This window comes from Oryctolagus cuniculus, chromosome 21, assembly GCF_964237555.1.
Source record: "Oryctolagus cuniculus chromosome 21, mOryCun1.1, whole genome shotgun sequence".
NCBI classification, from domain to species: Eukaryota; Metazoa; Chordata; class Mammalia; order Lagomorpha; family Leporidae; genus Oryctolagus; species Oryctolagus cuniculus.
In genome coordinates this window covers 4,707,123-4,729,884 of record NC_091452.1, presented here as the reverse complement: position 1 = coordinate 4,729,884, position 22,762 = coordinate 4,707,123, and the positions used below count along the sequence as shown (strand labels likewise).

General features: G+C 55.1%; 1 protein-coding gene across 4 annotated transcripts in view; it reads left to right on the top strand.

Annotated features, from left to right (window-relative positions):
• LOC103345010 (transmembrane protein 132B) overlaps nt 1-22,762 on the top strand; it is a 365,066-nt gene that overhangs the window by 244,896 nt on the left and 97,408 nt on the right. For all 4 annotated transcript variants that reach the window (XM_070066054.1, XM_070066052.1, XM_070066053.1 and 1 more), the window contains one exon: nt 11,799-11,985. In XM_070066054.1, coding sequence (XP_069922155.1) covers nt 11,983-11,985 — 3 coding nt within the window. In that variant the 5' untranslated portion in view covers nt 11,799-11,982. The remainder of the gene's footprint in view (nt 1-11,798; nt 11,986-22,762) is intronic.

The following is a 22,762-nucleotide window of genomic DNA, read 5'->3' as shown; positions in this document are numbered from 1 at the left end:
GGGCAGTGTGCAGATGGACATCTAAACCTGAGCAGTGGGAAGGAGTGACCGTGGCTAGACCTGGTCAGGCGAGGCAGCCCTGAGCTGAAGAAGCGTCTGGACTCAGGTTTGCAGCGCACTCACCCGCTGGTGATGCGTCCGTGCAGTGGCTGCTGGGTCAGGGGCTTTCTCCGGGCAGGCACAACCTCTTCTCTCACTGTCCTACGGCCTGGCAGACAGAAGCCGCCCACGAGCAAGGCTGACGCATGGGGTGGAGTGTGCTCCAGAGGGGCCGGGGAGGTGGGAGATGGGCTTGTGGGGCAGGGTCCTCAAAGAAGAGGAAGCAGCCTTCGAGGGGGCTGGAGCTGGCAGGATGGGAAGGGGCGGTGCGGCTCCGGCAGAGTGAGCGTGGGGCAGCAGCAGTGAGGTGTCCAGGGAGGGACTGGGGCACGGGGGCAGGGGCCGGGTTGGGTAGGGCCTGACCAGTCTTTTAAGGACTTAAGAATTTACGTGGATGATGGCGTCCCCAGTGGGTTCTGAGCAGGAGAGTGGAACACCTGGGACTCACCTAGTAGTGCAGGCATGCTGGCTGCTGAGCAGAGAATGTGGGGGGGGAGGCAGGTCACTCAGCGGGGGGCAGGAAGTGGGGGGGCAGGTCACTCATGGGGGTCGACAGTAGTGGGGGGGCAGGTCACTCAGTGGGGGGGCAGGGAATGGTGGGGGGAGGCAGGAAGTGGTGAGGGGGGTGGGTCACTCAGCAGGGAGCAGGTCACTCAGCAGGGGGACAGGCAGTGGTGGGGGGAGGCGGGTCACTCAGCAGGGGGCAGTCGGCCGGGGCAGAAGTGCTGGACGGGGTGAGCTGAGGGGGTTATGGACCCGTATTTCCCAGGTGGGATGGACAGGCCCTCTGGAGCCTTTGGTATGTTGTGAAGGACAGGGCTGGGGCTGACCGCGCTCGTGCCCTGGGTGACGGGAGTGTGGGTGCGGCGGCCTTCCCAGGTGATGGGAGCACTGCTGCTCTTGGGGACTGCTGTGCCTTCTCCCTCCGAGCCTCTGAGAGCTGTGAGCTCCCCGGGCAGTCCCAGCATATGCCTGTGCCCTTTGCCCTTTGCTGAACCCCAGTTCCTCCGATGGGGTGTTGTGTGGGCTGCTGCAGGTCAGCCAGGAGCAGAGTGCTGGTCTCCCAACTGTGACAGTGCCCTTCACGAGGAGCCTGTGCCAGTCTCTGCCTCACAGCAGGGTGGAGACCAGGGCTGGGGGCCCGCTGGCCTGCGGGGTGCTGGACTTACGGGTGCCCTCCGTGGCCACCTGGTGAGCCCAGGGATGCACAGGTTGTGACCACAGGGTTCTGGTCTCGTTAGCAGCTGCCCTTTTCGGAGGAGCCATGTTGCCTGTGAGGCACTAGAAGAATCCCTGCTTAATGAGGCCTTCCCGGGGCAAGTCACAGGAGTTCTGTGTGAGCAGCAGGAGAAAGGTCACCCGTAGAGGCAGACGCCGGGGAGGAGAATTCTGTGTGTCCCTCTGCCCTTCACGTGCCCGTCTCTGTGTGTATCCGGCACAGGGCTGGGCACCTGAATGAGCAGGTACTGATCTTGAGTGAGCGCTACGTTCAGTGTCCCCCAGCTTGGACAGCCATTGGCTCCTGGGGGACCCCGGATGCTCCACCTCCTCACTGCGGCCCCTGCTTCTGTGGGCTTCCTGTGCCCTGGCCATGAGCACCGTTCAACCCTTGCTCCCGGGCGTGCAGGAGAATCACCCCCGCTGGCCTCCACGATGGGGCTCGCGACTGCTGTGGTCATTCACATCCACTGTGGGGGAGGGGAGCGGCCAGCGTGCTCCTGGGATGTTCCAGGTGCTGAACCCAGTGCGCGATGTGCACCATCTGGGGAGGGTTGCGGCTCGTGTGCGTGGGCGCCTGGGCCATCTGGAGGGTTGACAAGGCCACTGATGATCTGTTTGCCGAGGGCAGTGGAGTTGGGGGTTCTGAACACAGCAGGGGAGACAGGTTTTCTCTGTTCCCTTTTCCACTTTTGGAATTATAAATCCTGGGAATGCATTATTTATCCAGAAATTAGCATTTGCTATAAATCAAAAGCAGGTTCCCCAGCTCCTTCTCAAGGGAGGCCATGGATCTCTCTCCCAGGACCCTGGCATGAACAAGGACTGGCACTCGGTCCCCCGTGCTCTGTGCTTTTGCCTCTCTTCAAGGAGACAGAAGCAGAAATGAGGCCCAAAGAGAAATCCACAGGCCGTTTTCCTAACAAGCATTTTCCTCCGTGCTGGCCACGGGCAGCCGCGGAGAGCGAGAGGCAGCTGTACACTTGTCTTCAGGAACTTGGCGTGAGATGATTCCGAGCCATCATTTCCTGGAAGAGTCGGGGTGTTGTGAGGAAGGCAGAGGCGGAGGGGAAGAAAGCTGTGGCAATTGTCTCAGCTGTCTCCGGCCTGTCATGGTGACGCTGATAAAATCAAATCAGCTGGAAGCAGGGTGCGTTGTTAGCGTGAGAAATGGCCGCGGCTTTGGCAGCCGAGAACGCGGAGGTGCCCAAAGTGTTTGCTCATTACCAAGATTTATTGTTTCCAGCTCTGGGAAAATGTTGGTAAGCAGAAATAAGGCCACTCATGCCAGCCTGCAAGGTACTTAAACATTTTTAAAAAGGGAAAGAGGACAGGACTGTCACGTTTGCCAGTGGTCGGGGACTGAGATGCATGACTTACCATGGGCTGCGTTAGGAGTGCGAAGGGGGCTTCTTTGAGTATTTGTAGCAGAAAAATGTATTTGAGATGTAAACAAAAGCAGAGAAAAAAAGTGAGAAAGCTGAGGATGCTAAACCCTTTTTTTTTTTTTATTTAAAAGGGACATATGCAGAGGGGGGCAGGGAGAGATATGTTCACAAATGGGTCAGCTGAAGCCAGGAGCCAGGAACTCTTATCTGGGTCCCTTATGGGTGGCAGGGACCCAAGTAATTGGACCATCACTGCTGCCTCCCTGAGTGTGCGCTAACAGGAAGCCGGAGCCGGAGCCAGAGCCAGGACTTGAACCCGGGCCTGTGGGCATCCCCAGAGCCGTCTTTATCATCTCCCCAGAGGCCCACCTGCACTGAGGAGAGAAAATTATAGAGAATAACACTCATGTACGCTCAAGCAATAATGCTCATTACCTGCCCTCAGCTCTGTTAAGCTGTTGGGCTTTATTTCTTCAAATTTTAAAATAAATATATATCACAGATAAAATTGAAAGTAAATGTGTATCACAGGTAAACTGGAGCCCTGCGTGCCCTCGCTGATTTCATGCTCGCCCTCCCTTCTCTGAGAAAATTCTCACCGTCATGCACATTTTCTATAGTTTCTAAAAATTATATGGAAATTATTGCACGTTTGCCATTTTATAAAGAGTGTGCCGCTCATATCCTTTTCATCTTCTCCCTTTTTCTACTCTAAGAAAATTGAGATACAGTTCATGTGACATCAGATTCATCCTCTTCAAGTGTTCAGCTCCGCGGTTTTTAGTATAGCCCTACAGCTGCAGCATCGTCCCCACGGTGTAACCTACTAAGTAGCATTCTCATCACCCCCAAGTAACCTGTGGGGCCACGAGCAGTCACCCCACCCAGCCGCCGTGAGCCCGCTTTTGTCCTGGTGGATCTACTTGTTCCGGGCACGTTGTGGCAGTGGACTCGGGCACCCTGTGCTCTTCTGTGGTGGCTTCTTTCACTTAGTATTTTTCATTACCATTCATGATATCGTGGTTTTATTTTCTAAAGAAGAAGCCAGTGCTACAGGAAATGCATGCAATGAAATCTGCCGTTTCTGTGGCAGGGCCAGCAGTGACTCATCAGGCGATCTTCTTACTCCTTTTTCTTTCCCCTAGAAGAGGTCGGTCAGACATCCCTGACCAGCTGCGAACTTTGCAAAGTCCTAAGAAGAAAAGCACACCTGCAGACAGAGTCTGATCACTTACAACACGCCTTGTTTTCAGAATTGGGTTCATGCCTAAGCACCCTCATTTTTGTGTTTCTTTATATATGTACAGCACAGCAGTAGGTGCCACGATATTTGGATGTAGATGTGTCTAAGTGCTGTCTCCACGGAACCACACGTCACATGGAAATGCACCTGCTGCACCCCTCTTTCCTGATGACCTGAGCTTCCCCTCGTCGGTCCCGCAGCTTCGTCCACCCACGGTGCAGCTTTTGCTGCTCCTTGGTTCCTTTGATGGTGAATTGAAGTCCAGTTGCGCAGACACCACTGTGTGTGCTCCTTCGTCCCTGAGGGAGGCCGCGTGGGTTCCACTCTGCGGCTGTCACGAGCAGCGCGGCTGAGGGGGACCGTGCTGCACAGGTCTGTGTGGCTGTGAGTTCTCGTTCCTCTTGAGGTTTCCCCTGAAGTGACAAGCTGGGTCGCGTGGTGGCATGGCCTCGACTCGAGCTGTCGCCAGACTGTCTTCCAAGTCAGCTGTGGCGTTTTGCATGAAGCGTCCAGTTTTCTTCGCATCCTTGTCAGTACTTTTTGTCGTCTTAGAAACAATACTTATCTACTTTCATTTTCTTTGAAAGCAGGGAGAGAGATCTTTCATCTGCTAGTTCACTCCCCAAGTGCATGTAACAGCAGGGCTGGGCCAGGGCGAAGCCAGGGGCACTTAACTCCAGCTGGGTCTCCCACGTGGGTGGCAGGGACCCAAGGACTTGAGTCGTCATCTGCTGCCTCCCAGGGCGTGCGTTGCCAGGGAGCTGGATCAGAAGCAGAGGATCTGCGACTTGAACCAGGCACTCTGACGTGGGCTGCAGATGTCAGGTGGCGTGCCAGCCGCTGCACCTATTGTCAGCTCCTTGTCTGCAGGTCTGTCTGCTTGCAGCCACACTGACGGGGTGAAGCGCTGCCTCACCATGGTTTGAGTTGCACTCCCTCCGGGGATGAAGATGCTGAGTCTTCCTGAGCTTGGTGTTGGTTTGCGTGTCTTCTGCAGAGGAGTCTAAGCAACATTTTGCTCAATTTTCATTGGGTAACTTGTCTTTGTAAAATTTCCATTTCTCTATTTCTGTTTCTCTCAATTCTTTATTAGATACGTGCTTTACAAATATTTCTCTCCCATCCCATGGGCATATTGTTAGCTCCTTTGAAGTGCCACTGTTAGTAAATTTGATAAAGTTCAGTTTTCTGTTATTCCTGTGTTTTTGATGTCACATCTAAGAAGCAATTGCCTAAGTCAGCTTCACAGAGATTATTTCCTATGTTTCCTGTCAAGAGTTTTTTAATTTTACTCTTGAATTTCAGGCTTTGATCTGCTTTTTGTTAATTTTTGTGTATGGTGTGAGGTAGGGGCCCATTATTTTTTCCTGGTTTAGATGTTCATTTGTCTCAACACCGTTTGTTGAAAGGACGATTCTCCTTCCCAGTGAGTTGTCTTGTGATCTTGTTATATATTAATGATAAAAAACATAAGGGTTTGTTTCTGGACTCCCCATTTCACAGGTTTCTGTTTGATTGATGTCAGTACTGTGCTTCCTTGAATACTGTAGCTTTGCAGTAAGCTTTGAATGTGTGAAGTGTGAGTCCGTAAACATGGTTATTTCCAAAGATCGCCATGGGCGTTCTGGGTCCCGTGGATTATCCTGTGGATCTTAGGACCAATTTGTCAATTTACGCATAAAAGGTACCTGGGTTTCTGTTGAGTATGTGAATCAATCAGTACTGCCACATAGACAAAATGGGCAAAACCCCTTGCTTTCTGGAACACGGATTGCTCCGAGTGACAGTTGATGGGAACTGTCGCACAATAAGCAGCCGTACTTGCATATTGGAGAGTAAAAGCCATGAGGAACCAGGGAGGGGGCAGGGGCAGGGCTGCAGAGATGGGGCTGGGGTGGGAAGGGGGTGGCCAAGCGGCGTCTAAGCCGGATGTGGGGATGCAGCTGTTTCCTTAGCGCCTCGTGTGTGTGTGATGGTTTCGGACGCACTCCTGCTGTGGTCACTTTCTTTATTTTTTATTTTTTTATTTTTTGACAGGCAGAGTGGACAGTGAGAGAGAGACAGACAGAGAGAAAGGTCTTCCTTTGCCGTTGGTTCACCCTCCAATGGCCGCCGTGGCCGGCGCGCTGTGGCCGGCGCACCGCGCTGATCCGAAGGCAGGAGCCAGGTACTTATCCTGGTCTCCCATGGGGTGCAGGGCCCAAGGACTTGGGCCATCCTCCACTGCCTTCCCGGGCCACAGCAGAGAGCTGGCCTGGAAGAGGAGCAACTGGGACAGAATCCGGCACCCCGACCGGGACTAGAACCGGGTGTGCCGGCGCCGCAAGGCGGAGGATTAGCCTAGTGAGCCGCAGTGCCGGCTGTGTGGTCACTTTCTTAGCCTGACATAGACTGACTCCTTTCCCCAGCAGACACCTGCTGAGCATCCGTGTGGTCGCTCCTCATCTTTCAAGGGCCGCCCGGCTGTCGGCTGCTCGGTGGCGTCCCTGGGCCCCGTCTCCTGCCCCTGGGCCCCGTCCCCTGCCCCTGGGCCCCGTCCCCTGCCCCTGGGCCCCGTCTCCCTGCCCCTGGGCCCCGTCTCCCTGCCCCTGGGCCCCGTCTCCCTGCCCCTGGGCCCCGTCTCCTGCCCCCGGGCCCCGTCTCCTGGTGCACTTCCTCGGCGGCTTTACAAGCATAGAAGACTGTTTCACAAGTGCAATGTTAAAATCTTTAAAAGTTGAGCTTTTTGAAGGCAAATTTAATTTTCCTGTGCTGTTTTTAGGGTGGAGGTTATCACTACATGAACTCGCCTTACTGACTTACTTACCTGACTGGGGAGCCAGGGCTCTCGTCCTGTCCCCAGTGACTTCTCAGTTCTTACCACAGATGGCTGCTGGGTGCTGGTACTGAATTAGCAGGGTGCCAGGTGCTACAGTGGCCTGGGTGCCGTGCTGGGCATTGGCCTCTGGAGGGCGTGGGGTCCTGCGGTGGTGACAGTGTCCTCCTACAGACCTGCTAACCACCCTGGGGCAGAGTGCAAATGACGCTCCTCCCCCACCCTCACCTGCACCTCGCGGGAAGTCCTGCTGGACCTCTTGCGGCAGTGAATTAATTAGCGCCCAGGCCCTGAGCCAGCAGCACACAGAGTGGCTGCAGCAGGGCGGACCTTTGCCCTCGTGGGGCTCAGGGTCTCGAGCAGCCAGGCTCTGGCTCCTCTTGTGTCTGCTCCCGGTCACCAGCACAGCCCACCCTGGACTTCTGCTCAGCTGCAGCACTTTATTGTTTACCTTGAATGTTGGTTACATAAAAAAACAGTGCTCAAGGACTGGTGCTGAGGTGTAGAAGGCCAAGCCTCTGCCTGCCAGGCCAGCATCCTATATAGGCACCGGTTCCAGTACCGGCTGCTCCACTTCTGATCCAGCTCTCTGCTAATGTGCCTGGGAAAGCAGTAGAAGTCCTTGGGCCCCTGCACCCACATGGGAGCCTCAGAAGAAGCTCCTGGCTCCTGGCTTCAGATCGGCACAGTCCCAGCCGTTACAACCATTTGGGGAGTGAACCAACAGATGGAAGATCTTCCCCCTCCCCCCATAGCTCTGCATTTCAAATAAATAAACAAATCTTTTTTAAAAATGTAAGTACCTAGCGAAGGCTCATGAAAATCAGCAGAGAAATGAGACACAGGCAGCTTCTCTTGCCATTCCAGAGAAACGGGGATGTGGGGAAAGGGTCCCTACCTGAGCCTGTGGATCAGAACCAACTGGAAGTTTGTGGAGGGGGGGCAGTCAGTGTACAGTGACAGAGCTCGCTGTGGGGGGACAGTCAGTGTACAGTGACAGAGCTCACTGTGGGGGGAGTCAGTGTACAGTGACAGAGCTCACTGTGGGGGGAGTCAGTGTACAGTGACAGAGCTCACTGTGGGGGGAGTCAGTGTACAGTGACAGAGCTCACTGTGGGGGGGACAGTGTACAGTGACAGAGCTCGCTGTGGGGGGACAGTCAGTGTACAGTGACAGAGCTCGCTGTGGGGGGGGGACAGTGTACAGTGACAGAGCTCGCTGTGGGGGGACAGTCAGTGTACAGTGACAGAGCTCGCTGTGGGGGGGAGACACTCAATGTAGAACGACAGAGCTCGCTGATGGGGGATGGTTCATGCTTTCTGTTTGTAAAATTTCTATTCTATTCTATTCTATTCTATTCTATTCTATTCTATTCTATTCTATTCTATTCTATTCAGAGGCAAGAGATACAGGGACAGAGACCACATTTTCTCCTTCACTTGCCAAATGCCTGCAATAGCTGGGTGTGGGGTGGGCTAAAGCTGAGATTCAGGAACTCCATCCAGGTCTCCTACCTGAGTGTCAGGGACCCAAGTGCTTGAGCAGTTACCTGCTGATCCCCAAGTGCCTGTTAGCAGGAAGCTGGAGTTGGGATGGAGCTGGGACTTAAACCTAGGCACTCTGCTTGGGATGTGACAGCCGCTAGGCCAAACTCCTGCCCTGAGTTCAAGTTCAAGGAAATGGTTGGGTGTGGCCCCTGGGCTTAGTCTCCACCCCCTCACTTCTCCCACCCAACAAGTTTGAGCAGCAGCCACACTGTGCGCTCACCTCAGGAGCCCGGGGCCCCAGAGCCCCAGAGCCGCAGAGCCCCAGAGAGCAGGCTCGGCTTCTGGCTGTGGGAAACACGACTTCTCGGAAGCAAGTCCTTTCATGAGCTCAGACTTGAGGGGAGGCACAGCCAAGGAGTGTGGCCACTTCCTGCCTGGTCCTCCTGACTCACGCCCACTCCTGCACCCACTCCTACAGACGTGCGTGTTCTCTCTCACGCGGGCTTCTCCAGCCCAGGAAAGATTGCCCAGTGCACGTCTCATCTGCAGCACGGATCCTGATCCCTCAAAGGCAGCTGTGATTACTGCACTGAGAGAACCGTGAAGCGCTTTTCTCCATCTGAAAGGCTCATCAAGAGGGGGTCAAGAGCAGGAGAAGTAATAGCTGTGAGCCCGTTTCCCCGGAACGGACTTATTAGCAAGCGTGCGGCAGCCTGAAGGAAACGGCTTCCTTCCTCTGGCTTGAGAGGAACGAATCTAAAAAAAAAAAATCTCACTTGTGGTTCTGGCTTCACATTTTCCTTGCGATACTGGATGTGGTCAGAGCCCTGCACCTGTGGAACTCCTGGGCAGGGGGGTCTGAGGAGAGCAGGATGGGCCGGGGTGCAGGGGCTGGGGGCTCAGCAGAAGCCCCCTTTGTCCCTCCTGTGTTGACCCCAGCCCCAGGGTGAGAGTTCAGCAGGACTCATGGCTGGAGGTGGAGCAAGGTGGCTCCATTTCCTCTCGCTGGGTTTTGGGCTGGGTGTGGTGGATGGGAGTGGCTGAGAGCGGAGTGCTCGGATCCCGAGTCCCGAGTCCCCTCTGCAGCTCAGACCTTGGTGCTGGCTCCCTCCGTCCTCCGCCTTTTCTCTGAGGCAGCCCAGGGCAGCTGGGGTCCTGCCTGTGGGGCCAGTCCCTGTGTGCCTGTTGCTGATTCCAGAAAACCTCATTGAGCATGCAGCTTCTCGCCCGGTGCAGGACAGCCGTGTGAGTGGAAATTGGAGGGTTCATGGCTCCCACGGCCCCACCCTCAGCGTGGGCTCAGCTGGGACCCCTGGCTGTGTTTACCATGAGGGTCCCTGGACAGTTCCAAAGATCTGTGTCTCTCATGCATGTTGTCATCGCAGGATGAGTTCATAGTCCTGGACATTCCTTGGAACAGGTTCACATCCACCCCCGGTAACCCTGCTGAAGGTGGAAAGACGGGCATCATTGTTGCTCACCAGCCACAGGTTCGGGGAGGGGTGGAGGTGGCTTCCCAGGGTGCAGAGCAGGCCACAGGCTCTCTGTCCACCCTTCCCGGCATGGTAGCCACCAGCCACACGTGGCTTCTGAGCAAGTGTGACCAGCAGACTGAATTCTGAATTTGATTGACCTTTTTGAACTTGATTTTGTTTGAATGTAAATCACCTTTTGTGGTCACTGGCCATCTTATTCCTTGTATGGTATCTGAGGGTTCTTTTATGAAATAATTTTACAAAGATTTACTTCTTTATTTGAAAGCGTTACACACACACACACACACAGGGGGAGAGACACACAGAGAGATCTTTCACTCCCCAGATGACCACAACAGCAGGGGCTGGGCCAGGCCGGGGGCGGGAGCTTCATCTGCATCTCTCACACGGGTGGCAGGGACTCAAACCCTTGGGCATCTTCCACTGCTTTCCCCAGGCCATGATGCGGGAGCTGGATTGGAAGTAGAGCAGCTGGGACTTGAACCAGTGCCCATATGGGATGCTGGCGTTATAGGAGACAGTTTCACCCACTTGTCCACAATGCCAGCCTCTCTTAGAGCTTCTTAAAATAGTGGTAGATTTTGATATAAAAGTAGATGTTCTGTGAAAGCCAGTGTATCTGAGTGGTACCTGCTGGCCTGTAAAGAAAGCACATGGCTGTGATTTCCCCACCCCTTTTCTTGACTAAGTCACCAGCCGGGGAGCTGGCACTGGGGTGTTGGCCAGGCACCCAGCAGTGGCGGGGAGCTGTCTGCTGTCCATGGTTGGGGGTGTTGGCCAGGCACCCAGCAGTGGCGGGGAGCTGTCCGCTGTCCATGGTTGGGGGTGCTGGCCAGGCACCCAGCAGTGGTGGGGAGCTGTCCGTGGTAGGGGGTGTTGGCCAGGCACCCAGCAGTGGCGGGGAGCTGTCCATGGTAGGGTGGCTCATGGACAGGCAGCCTGTAGTCGTGGGGAGTTATCCATGGTAGGGGATGCTATTCGACTTGCCCCCAGCAGCAGGTGCATTCTCAGAACTTTTCCTTGCAGGCTGAGAGCCGGGGGACCAGCCCAATCCCAGACAGAGGCTTCTAGGCCCATTTGGCAGAGAGCAGACAGCTGGCTTGTGTGACTCAGGCCTTGGGGAGCTGGTGGGTCAGTGGCTCTCCTGTCCCTTTTCTTGGATCTGGGTAAAGCTTGATGGGCAGAGAAGGAAGCAGACTACAGAACAGGAGGTCTTCACAGCCCTGTGCTGGATGGGTGCTTGTTGTACTCTCTCTACAGTGACTTCCTTGTCAACGCAACAGTCGGTCTACGGCTTACAAGAGCCTTCCTGTGCATAAACGTACTAAGGATGGCCTTTGCCCTTTTCACTTATATGAGCCACACCCACATTTCCCCTCTTCCCCAAACACATTTAACTTTGTCTCTCTATGAATTAAAGAATGTAGGGTTTTCTTACGTGACATCCAGTCCCATTTCAGGCTAATGAAATGAGGAATCAGCAGCATCACCCACTGCTATGGGGTAAACTTTGTAGCTTATGAAGTCCTTTCCTACTGTTGGTCTCGTGAAGCTCCTAGAAGCCCTTGAAGTCGCCGCTGTTCCCTCCAAATTCTGAAGCTCAGAGTGTGAATCACTGGTCTCTAGACACACAGAGAAGTAGAGGGCGACAGAGCCAGAACTCAGGATGTGCCTTGCAGTGGGAGAAACAAGAATCTGAACTAAATGACATTGGAACGTTTCTGGGGCGCGGTGTTTGCACTGTGCCACGTGCACGTGTGGGGTTGGAAGGGGAGTGAGCTGCGTGTTCAGAGGTGAAGCGATGCCCGAGTTACCCACTCAGTGAAGAGCAGTCTGCTGTCCACAGAGCCCCAGAGGTGGGGCTCAGTCTCTCCTGTGGTGTAGGGCGCTGCTAGTGGCCATGAACTAGGTTCTGCCAACACTGCCACTCGCTTGGTTGAACTTGGCCTTTGTTACTTCAGTTGACAAAGATGAATGCAACAATGTATCATACTCTTGGCACCCTGCTGAGTTCAGGGTTTTAAACTGAACTTTAATGTGTTTCTCTTCTAGAGTAAATGGATCCTTCTATGAGATCTTGCAAGTGGATTTTGGAATCGACAACAGCAGTGGCCTGGCTGGGGCCCAGCAAATTACCTGGCAGGTGGAGTACCCAGTGGAGGACACCGTGAGTGCGCTGGTCGTCTCCGAGGTCTTCGTCAGCCAGACGACCTTCGTGGGCATCGTGCCTCTTGCCATGGTGAGAAGTTGGGCCTCAGCGAAAGCGTCCCAAGGAGGTTTTCTTCGAGTTCATGTACTGTCCAGAGCAGCACAGTGCATTGTAGCAGCTGCTGTTTTCCAGGCACCTGGTCCTCCTTGTTTAAGTAGGGAAAATATGCTGACGTTGTGTCTTACCTGTTTTCTTTCCATATTGCGTGCTTGGGAACTACTCGGGGTCTGCCCTGCCCCTCGTCTTCATTTGTGCAGGTTGCTGAAGGGTTTCCGGGCAGTCCTTGCTCTCTCTCATCTCTGTCTCTGCCTCTGTTGGGGCAGGGGCTGTGCTGAGTGAGGACGGCTTCACGGAAGTGAATCAGAGTCACGTGGTGGGAACAGCGAGTCCATCAGCCAGGGACCAGCCCCTTCTGGAAGGCTTTTCCTGAGAGTGCCCAGGGCATCTGGGATGGGCAAACCTTGAAGTGCAGATGGAACAAGAAGGCCTTGTAGGGGCTCAGCCAGCTGAACCCAGACGGGGCCCCAGGGTCCGTGAAACGGCTGAGGGTGCTGCTTTGTTGTCTGGGCGGTAATGGAATTTCTTCCCCAGAGCTTGGCTGAAGCTCTGTTCACAGCCACGCTCTGGGACCACGTGTGAGGGTCGGGTCACAGGTGTGCCAGTGAGGCTGAGCTGACACGTCCATGGGAGAGCCACGTGTGTGGTTCAAATATAATCTGTACTGCTTTACCTTCCTGTCTGGGACCAAAGTGGGGGTCATGCCCAGATATTCTAGGGGGATTCTGTGGATGCTTTTGGACACCAGAGTAGAGACCCTCGCAGATGACAGCCTTGTATCCTGCAGTGAATTCTGCTGTCCTCGTACCCGGGGTGTTTTGCATATCCTTAGTGTCAACCCGGAGCACACTTTGTCTTCCTTGCCCACCCAAGTCTGTCTTCAGCCCGGCCCTTTCAGAGTTGTCTTTCCTGACTGTGTTGGCTAAAGTCTGCCCTGCTTCCTGCCGGTCCATCTGTCCAGCCACACTGCCCTCGGCTCATCTTCACAGGCATCCCTGGCAGGTGCGGAGGCTCCGTTTTCAGTCTTCCTCCCAGAAGGCTAGGGTCATGGTCAGTTTTGTCCACGTTTGTTTCCTGGCACCCGGCATGGTGGCTGTTTGTTGAGGGAGCAAACGGACTTTGAGCTCTAATCCAGGCGTCTGACGGCACTTGGTGGGAAGGCCCGTGCAGGGACAGAGGTGGGTGGGGGTGGGTTTAGGGAGGAGTGAGGCTGTGTTGCCATCCCCCCAGGGAGATTTCTGTGTACTCTCCCATCCTCAGGCCGAGGGTGGGTGGTCTGCTTACTCACAGTTCTGACTGCTTGGCTCCATGCTTAGCTAGTCCACTAGCTCTGAAGCTTCCGGATACTTCCAAGGATGGAATTCAGGAGAGTGCTGTGCTGGTGCGCCCCTAGGGGACGTCCAGCCAGTGGGCCCCCCGTGGGCACTTGGAGCAGCCTCCGCTGCTTTCCCAGGTACATTAGCTCGTGACATTGTTTGACCTGGCTCTGCCAAGGTGGGGAAAACTACAGCAGGCTAATTTTTAAGTTGATAATTTTGTATGGCTCATGAATAATGTTATAAAGATCCAAGTGGTCCTTGGCAGAAAAAAGGTTCCATGTCCCTGGACTGGTGCCAGCTCCTGGGGGGCCTGGGAAGTGGCATATGTTTACCTGCCAGGCGGCTCACAACAGGACAGGTGTGCAGACCAGGGCTGGCCAGGTGCAGTCCACAGGACACAACCCAGCCTGCTGCCTGCTTTTGTAAGACAGCCTTACTTGGACACAGCCACGTCCATTTGTTATGGGTTGTCAGTGTCTGCTTGAATGGCCAGACATCAGAGCTGGGCATTTGTTCAGAACCTCAGCATCCTGTAGTGAGTGCCACGCCTCGGAGGTGGCCGATGAGTGGCTGAGTGGCTGTAGCTCTGGTGTTATTAGGCGCCAGGGCATGGCTTGTTGGTTTCCCAGGACAGCCTCTCCTGCTGAGATCTTTGCCGAAAACACTCAACCCTCTCTGTCCACCTTCAGCTCAGGTGCTGGGCTGACTGGGCTCTCACAAGGTTGGGCCACGAGGTAGGGACCAGATGGAGCTGGGGAGGGGCTGGCGGAACCCTGCGTGAGTGAAGGGCAGGAGAAGCATTTGGAATGTGGTCAGGATGCAGGTCCCTTCCTGGTGACAGGTGTGGGTCCAGGGGTGTCAGTTGCAGCGTTGCCTGCAGCTGTGCGGCTTGTGGACAGGTGGTTGTCAGCTGCCTTGCCTCATCCATTCCTGATTTCTCTCTCTCTCTCTTTTTTTTTAAAGACTTATTTTATTTATTTCAAAGAGTTACAGAGAGAAGTAGAGACAGAGAGAGAGAAAGGTCCTTAATCTGCTGGTTCACTCCCCAAATGGCCGTAACTGCCAGGGTTGATCTGATCTGATCTGAAGCCAGGAGCCAAGAGCTTCTTCTGGGTCTCCCACATGGGTACAAGGGCCCCAGCACTTGGAACAGCCTCCGCTGCTTTCCCAGGTACATTAGCAGGGAGCTGGATAGGAAGTGGAGCAGTCGGGACTGGAACCGGTGCCCATATGGGATGCTGGCATTGCAGGTTTGGGCTTTAACCCACTGCACCACAGCACCGCCCCCCCCACCCCGATTTCTTCCTGGTCTCTCTTGGGAGGTAGGTGCTAAGTGTGCCTTGCAGGGCGTGTTTCTTGGACTGCTAGGGACTCCCCATCTGGCAGATCTTGCCTCTGGCTTCGGTTAGCACTGGCAGGGTTTGGATGCTGGGTGGCGCTGTGTGCTACCACTGTCTTCTTAGGAAAGGACTTCCAGGGAGGCCTTCAGCAGTGTTCCCACCAGAACGATGGTTGGGAGTTATCTTTGGGGTTGTTTTTCCTACTCGGTTGTTTGAGCTGAAGGGTGGCCTTGAGGAGAGAATTATGCCTGCTGCTCCTGAAGCTTGGTGTCTTGTATGTCCTTGGTCCTCCCTCTCCCCCTCTGCTTCTCCTTTCCTTCCCTCCTCCTCCTCCTCCTCCCCCTCATCTGTGTCCTCCTCCTTCCAAAGCAAGACATGAACAGTGCAGCGGCAGCTAAGGCAGGGTGCACAAGGCAGGGGGACAGGGTCCCCGTCCACAGGAGGCACAGCAAGAGCCGCTGTCACTGCAGGAGCGCCTCACCAGACAGCTTTGTGGTTGTGACACAGTGTGATCGCTTAAAGAATACTGACTGGGGCTGGTGCTGTGGCGAGCGGGTAAAGCCGCACCTGCATGCCCGCATCCCATATGGGTGCTGGTTAGTCCTGGCTGCTCCACTTCTGATCCAGCTCTCTGCTATGGCCGGGGAAAGCAGTAGAAGATGGCCCAAGAGCTTGGGCTCCTGCACCTGCATGAGGAGACCCCGAGGAAGCTCCTGAGCCCTGGCTTTGGATCGGTGCAGCTCCAGCTGCTGCAGCCTACTAGGGAGTGAACCAGCAGATGGAAGACCTCGCTCTCTCTCTGCCTCTCCTTCTCCCTCTGTGTGACTCTGACTTTCAAATAAATAAACAATTCTTTAAAAAATAATGTTTGTTTATTTGAAAGCTAGGGTGGGGGGAGAGGGAAGAGGGAAGAGGAAAGAAGGGAGGGGGAGAGAGCTGCTGGTTCACTCCCCAAATGGCCACCACGGCTGGGGCTGGGCCAGGCCAAAGCCAGGAGCCAGAAGCTCCATCTGGGTCTCCCATGTGGACCCAAGCACTTGGGCCATCCTCTGCTGCTTCCCAAGAACGTTAGCAAGGAGCTGGATCAGAAGTGGAGCAGCCGGGACTCACCAGTGCTGTGAGAGGGAATGCAGGTGTCCCATGCTCCAGCTGGACTTGCTGCATCACAGCACCCGCCCCAGAACTTAGCACTTTGGCCGCAGGAGGTAGAGCAGCCCAGCAGCTGGGCCCAGGTCAGGCCATAGCCAGTCACCCCACACGAGGGCCAGCACCGTTCCCACCCCTGGCTGGAGAGAGCAGGAGGTGCTCCCAGGGGGACTGGACTCCCTGCTGAGTCAGAGTCACAGTGGGCCAGTCTGGTTGGGTGGAGCCATGGGAGAGACTCACCTGCTGCTGAGGAGGGGCCGGGCCAGGGGAGGGAGTATCCTGCTTTGTGGGGTGGAAGCTTGATCAACACCATCTCCAGGAGTCCTGGAACCCATTAGCCGAAGGCGGGGACACGCACCTGAGGGCCACAGCGCCCTCTTGCTGATGTGTGATGCAACTCAGGTGAGCCAGTGTGGCTCAGAGCCCGTGGAACTTGTGCCTTTGGGACTTGGCCACATGGAGCCCCCTTCCTGCTGGGGCTTCCTCGCAGCCCCTGGCCCAGCACGTCCTGCCTCCCTTCTCCCTTTGCACTCTGACTGCTCCTCCTGGAGAGGCCTCCTCCTTCCCGGTCTCGCTCGCTCACTCTCGACCCTTGCAGACCACTGGATGTAACTCATGCTCCCTTGTGTGCCTGTCCGTCCAGTTGTGAGGGAGAACTCAGCAGGAGGAATTCCACGTGGAACGTTGCTCACCACAAGTGGGGAGTGGGGTCAGCAGGGCCTGGTTCATAGGACAGAGAACCGAGGAATGCGGGCTCAGCAGATGGAAGGAGCAGGTCCATTGCCAGGGTCCACACAGCATTCAGGGGTGAGGTCTCACACACACACATAGACACACACACATAGACACAGACACACATACATGCACACACAGATGCACACACAGACATATATACAGATACAGACACACACATAGATGCACACACACATACAATCACAGACATACACAGACATACACAATCACACACATATACACACAGTCACACACAGATACAGACACACACATAGACGCACACACATAGACGCACACACATAGACGCACACACAGACATATATACACATAGACACACACATAGATGCACATACATACAATCACAGACATACACAGACATGTACACAATCACACACACAGACATACACAGTCACACACAGATACAGACACACACATAAGTGCACACACACAGACACACAGACGCACACACAGACATGCACATAGATGCACACACACATACAATCACAGACACACACACATGTACACAATCACACACACAGACGTACACACACAATCGCGCACAGTCACAGATACAGACACACACACATAGATGCACACACAGATACAGACACACAGAGATACAGTCACACACATATACAGACACACACATAATCACACTTAATCACACACAGATATAGACACACACATATAGACACACACATACAATCACACACAGACACATACACAATCACACAGAGATACAGACACACACATATAATCACATAATCACACAGATACAGAGAGACACACAGAGACACACACAATCACATACAGATATAGACACACACATAGATGCACACACACAGACACACATAGATACAGATACATACAATCACATACAGGCACACACAGATACAGGCACACACAGATACAGGCATAGACATGCACACAATCACACACAGATATAGACATACACAATCACACACACAGATACATACACAGACACAGAATCACAGACACACAGATTCACATACAATCACACACAGAGACACACACATACAATCACAGATACATAGACACATATGCAATCACATACATGGACACAATCACAGTCACACAGAGGCAGACACACATACTCACATACAATCACACAAAGACACATACAATCACATAGAACCACACACAGATGCAGACACACATACTCACATACAATCACACACAGACACATACAATCACATAGAACCACACACAGATGCAGACACACATACTCACATACAATCACACACAGACACATACAATCACATAGAACCACACACAGATACGGACACACATACTCACATACAATCACACACAGACACACATAAAATCATGTAGAACCACACACAGATGCAGACACACATACTCACATACAATCACACACAGACACATATAATCACATAGAACCACACACAGATACGGACACACATGCTCACATACAATCACACACAGACACACATACAATCACATAGAACCACACACAGATGCAGACACACATACTCACATACAATCACACACAGACACATACAATCACATAGAACCACACACAGATACGGACACACACATATACACATAGAGTCACATAAAATCAAACATACAGATACAGACACACACATACGCACATATATACAATCACAAACACAGAGACATACACACAGAGACACACACAGACACACATAATCACATGTAATCACACATACAGATACAAACACACATACATACATACAATCACAGACACACAATCACAGATATATACACAGACACACAGACACATGCAGTCACACACACACACACACACACATATGCACAGTCACAGACACACACACAGGGTTGCAGTGTCTGGGAGCCCAGGGAGGTGGTCCCTCAGCTGGGAGGCGCAAGGCAGAAAGGGGAGGGAGGGATGCAGGAGCCCCCGGAGGGGGTATCAGGCAGACGGAAGCAGGTGCTGGAGCCGTCACTCCTGGTGGGTGCAGAGAGAGAAACGGGAACAGGTGGGAAGAGTGGGGTGAAATCACGAGGCCTTTGTGTCTCACGGTTCCATTCCTAGCAGGGCAGCCTGGGGGTCCGTGCTTCCCAAGTCCCCTTGTGAAGAGGGCCATCTGCCCAGGGGGGAGCCGAGACGTGGTCATGGTCACGAGGCTGCTGCGGCCTCCTCTTCAAAGTCCGCGGGGCTTTGCGGCAGTCCCTGGGCCTGGAAGCGCTGACTCGTGTCTGTGGCTTCCCTGTCGCGCTTCCCCTCTGAAAGCACAGGTGCCTTGCCTCGGGCTCTCCACCCGGTCACTGAGCTGCGAGCTTGGCGGCTCGCGCCTGGGGTGGCGTGGCGTGGCGTGAGAGCCGCAGCCCCGCCTTCGGCAGCCGTCCTCACGCCTGCAGGCCCCGCTCTGCACGGGCACTCCCCCAAAGGCTGGAATCAGAAGCTGAGCACACTGAGCGGGTTTCTAGGCAAGTGGGGACACAGGCTTGGTGCCGGCAAGAGTGAGAGGCCATCAGGCTGCTCTGGGGTCACGTTGGCCTGAGCCCTCACACCGGCCCGGGCGCGGCTACTCCTGGGCTCCAGGCAGCGTCCGTGCACCTGCTCTGTGCCGAGCGCTGCTCCCGTGAAGGTCGCAGTGAGGTCATGGGGCCGAGCTCTCACACTCACCTCCCAGACGAGGCACGGATGACTCTGAGACCTCCCCAAGGGATCACTTCAGGTGCGGCTGAGCGGGCTGGGAGAGGGTGTCCCCACTGTGCTTGGTGTCTGTGTCGGTTTCCTGTGGCTGCTGTGACAAAGTGTCACATGCTTGGTGGCTTGAGACAATGCAGACTTGGGATGCTGGTGTCTGGTGGACGCCCGCTTTCTGCAGGCCCCCGGGAAGGTCCGATCTTGCTCTTTCCAGCTCCTGGAGGGCGCCTGTGTTCCTGGGCTCACGGGGGACTTCAGTGATAACCAGGGTTCTGTCCCCATCGCAGGGTCCTCCCCTTCCCCACACCTGCAAAGGTCCTTTCTGCCGGATAAGGCCACGTGTCCACCAGTTCTAGGGTTAGGACAGGGTGTCTTGTGGGTGGCGGACTTATCGGCCGGCTGTGGTGGCTTAGACTAAGCACCCGCAGCGAGCTGTGAGGTGTGTTCCGTCACCCCACTTTATAGACAAGGAAACAGAGCTGGAGGAAGGGAGGAGGTCGGCACCCAGCTGCTGGCTCCAGGTCTGCTCCTCAGCCGTCACAGTGGCTGTTACTCAGCCTCTGGGTGGCGTGCAGCCGTGGAGTCTGGAGTTTCTGAAGTGTGTGCAATTTTGTAAAAATTAAAAATGAAGCCAATTGTTCTGAAATAGTGTCATCAGATATTTACACAAACAAGTGGTAGGGGGAGGGAGGGAGAGAGGAGAGGATTTGCCAGCCTGGACTGAGGAAGCGTGGCATTGACAGCAGGAGGCCCACACCCACTGCCTGGCTGTGCCCAGGGCCATGGGAGGACCCCCGGGGGACAGTGGGGACCCGGGAAGGGCCCCCCAGCTCCAGCGCTGACAGACTGGCCACTCCTGGGGTGGGCAGGGGCTTCCGCCGCTTCTCTTCCCAGCAGTGCCTCGGCCTCCCTGATTGCCACTCGCCGAGCCTTAGAGCCCTGAGCTGCCATCAGAGCAAGGCTCGGAGCTGAGTGCTGGTCTTGGTGCCAACACCTGGCAGCCCTTGGGCCTTGCACAGGTGGCTCAGCTCTGATGTGCCTTGGTTTCCTCCTTGTGAAGCCGGCCCAGGACCAGGACGACCAGGAGTCCCCAGTGGAATTGCCTGGCACGGAGTCTGGCGCTAGGTAGGCCATGGTCGGTTTGGGGCAGGAGCCTTGCGAGCAGAGGCCAGAGGCCATGTCTGGCACAGTGGGCAGTGCTTCTGTTTGTCAGATGGGCCAGATGCAGGTGCAGTGGGCGGGGCAGTTATCACAGCAGGTGCCTGTGGGGAGCAGAGGTGCCGTGTGGGGGCCCTGGTGCTCACTCTGACTGCCCTGCATGTATTTTTGTCCAGCATTTATCTTTGGGGGGAAGCACAAAGACCTGCTCTCCTTTCTCTTGGCGGCCCGGGAAAGGGGAGCAGATGCCTTCTTTGATTTGCCAGTCTGCTCGCTTGCCCTGGGTGCCTGGTCTGCTGGGCCGGCGGCTGCTGCTTCCTCCACCGGCCTTGGTAAAACTTCTCCGGCTGCTGGCAAACCTTGCTCTTCCTCATAATCATGACGCCTGGGGCCTGGTGTCCTGGGCTGCCTCTGTGTCCTGTCCCGAGCGTCAGCCTTGCCCTCTCGCCGTCTCTGCTTGTCCCTCACCCTCCTGCTGTGCCGCCCACAGCCTGAGCTGGCTGCAGTGGGCGGAGGCTGCTGTACCCCATGGAAGGTAGAGCAGGTATCCCGTGGCCCGGGTGGGGGTCGCAACCTGGGGAGGTCGTCACGACCTTTGGTCGGCTTGTGAAAGAATCTCCTTCTGCTTCTTGTCCGTTGTCCTTTGTTTAAAATTTGGTAAAAATGTGTAACCAGATTGTACTTGAAGCCATCTTTTCTTCATTAGAGATTTATTTATTTAATTGAAAGGGAGAGAGAGAGAGAGAGAGAGAGAGAATCTTTCATCTGTTTTTTCACTCCCCAGATGGCTGCAACAGCTGGGCCTAGGCCAGGATGAAGCCAGGAGCCAGGAGCCTCTTCTGGGTCTCCCACGCGGGTGCAGGGGCCAAGGACTTGGGCCATCCCCCACTGCCTTCCCAGGCCACAGCAGAGAGCTGGATTGAAGTGGAGCAGTGGCCACGGTCCAGTCCTGCGACCTTCCGTGGGGCTTCCCTCCCCCATCCCAGCTGTAAGAGGGCGGTGTGGCTCCCCCCTGGAGAACCTGGGGTGTCTGCGAGGGTCTGGGTCGTACCTGGCAGGTCACCAGCAGGTGGTGCGTGTCAGCACGTGCTCCTGTCCCTGTGAATGTCAGGATATGTTGACAGTGGCAGAGCCGCTGACCCTCAGGGCAGGTGCAGCCTCCCCCTCCCCCCTGCTCCTCACTGCTGCCTGAGAGGGCAGAGAAACGTTTCTAAAGAACCTTGTCTGTCATTCATTCATTCACCCATTTCTCGCCCAGCTGTGGCGGAGCCCAGCAGCCGGCTCTCTGGCTTTGACTTCACAAATGGTCACCATGCCCTTTAGGACTGGCTTCAGCTGCTTTTTTAACCAGGGAAGGAATCGTGGGTGGCAATCCCCGGTGTCCCCACCAGATGGCGCTGACAGACCAGATTGTGGCCGCAGGGGCCCCTCCTGCTCCCCTCCCGGCAAGGCCCCTGAACCCCTGCCCCTTGTTGGCACCTTCTTCTCTGCACCCCATTGGCTGCCTCCTCGTGACCTCTGAGTTCCAGGAGTCCCAGGTCCCTGAGGAAATGAAGGCTCCTTCTGGCAGCCCCACCTGGTGCTCAGCGCAGCACCTGACACCTGTCCCCGGCAGCCTCCACAGGTGTCGCCTCCCACAAGCCACCATGGGGCCTGTGCAGGGGCCTGAGGGATGCCAGCAGGTGGTTTCCTGGAAGGCGTCCGGTGTCTGTTTAAAGCAGTGCATGCTCTGCTGATGCTGTCAGACAAGTCGGGAGACAGCCGAGTCCCAGCTGTCACCGGGTGCATCAGAGACGGTCGCCCCACACAGCTCATCCACGCCCACACCTGAGATGGCCGGCTGGGCTAACAGGCGGCAGGTGGACAACACACCTTAGAACATCAAGGTTGCTCTCTGTATGCTGGATTTTTTTAAAACGCTACATCATCCGGCCAGCGCCGCGGCTCACTAGGCTAATCCTCTGCCTTGCGGCGCCGGCACACCGGGTTCTAGTCCCGGTCGGGGCGCTGGATTCTGTCCCGGTTGCCCCTCTTCCAGGCCAGCTCTCTGCTGTGGCCTGGGAGTGCAGTGGAGGATGGCCCAAGTGCTTGGGCCCTGCACCCCCTGGGAGACCAGGAGAAGCACCTGGCTCCTGGCTTCGGATCAGTGCAGTGCGCTGGCTGCAGCGCGCCGGCCACAGCGGCCATTGGAGGGTGAACCAACGGCAAAGGAAGACCTTTCTCTCTGTCTCTATCTCTCACTGTCCACTCTGCCTGTCAAAAAAAAAAAAAAAAAGCTACATCATCCTATTTAAGAGAAGGTGAATAATTTTGTGTTTAATTATTGAATTATGTAATATTTAATTATTAAAGTTATTATATTTATATTTTATATT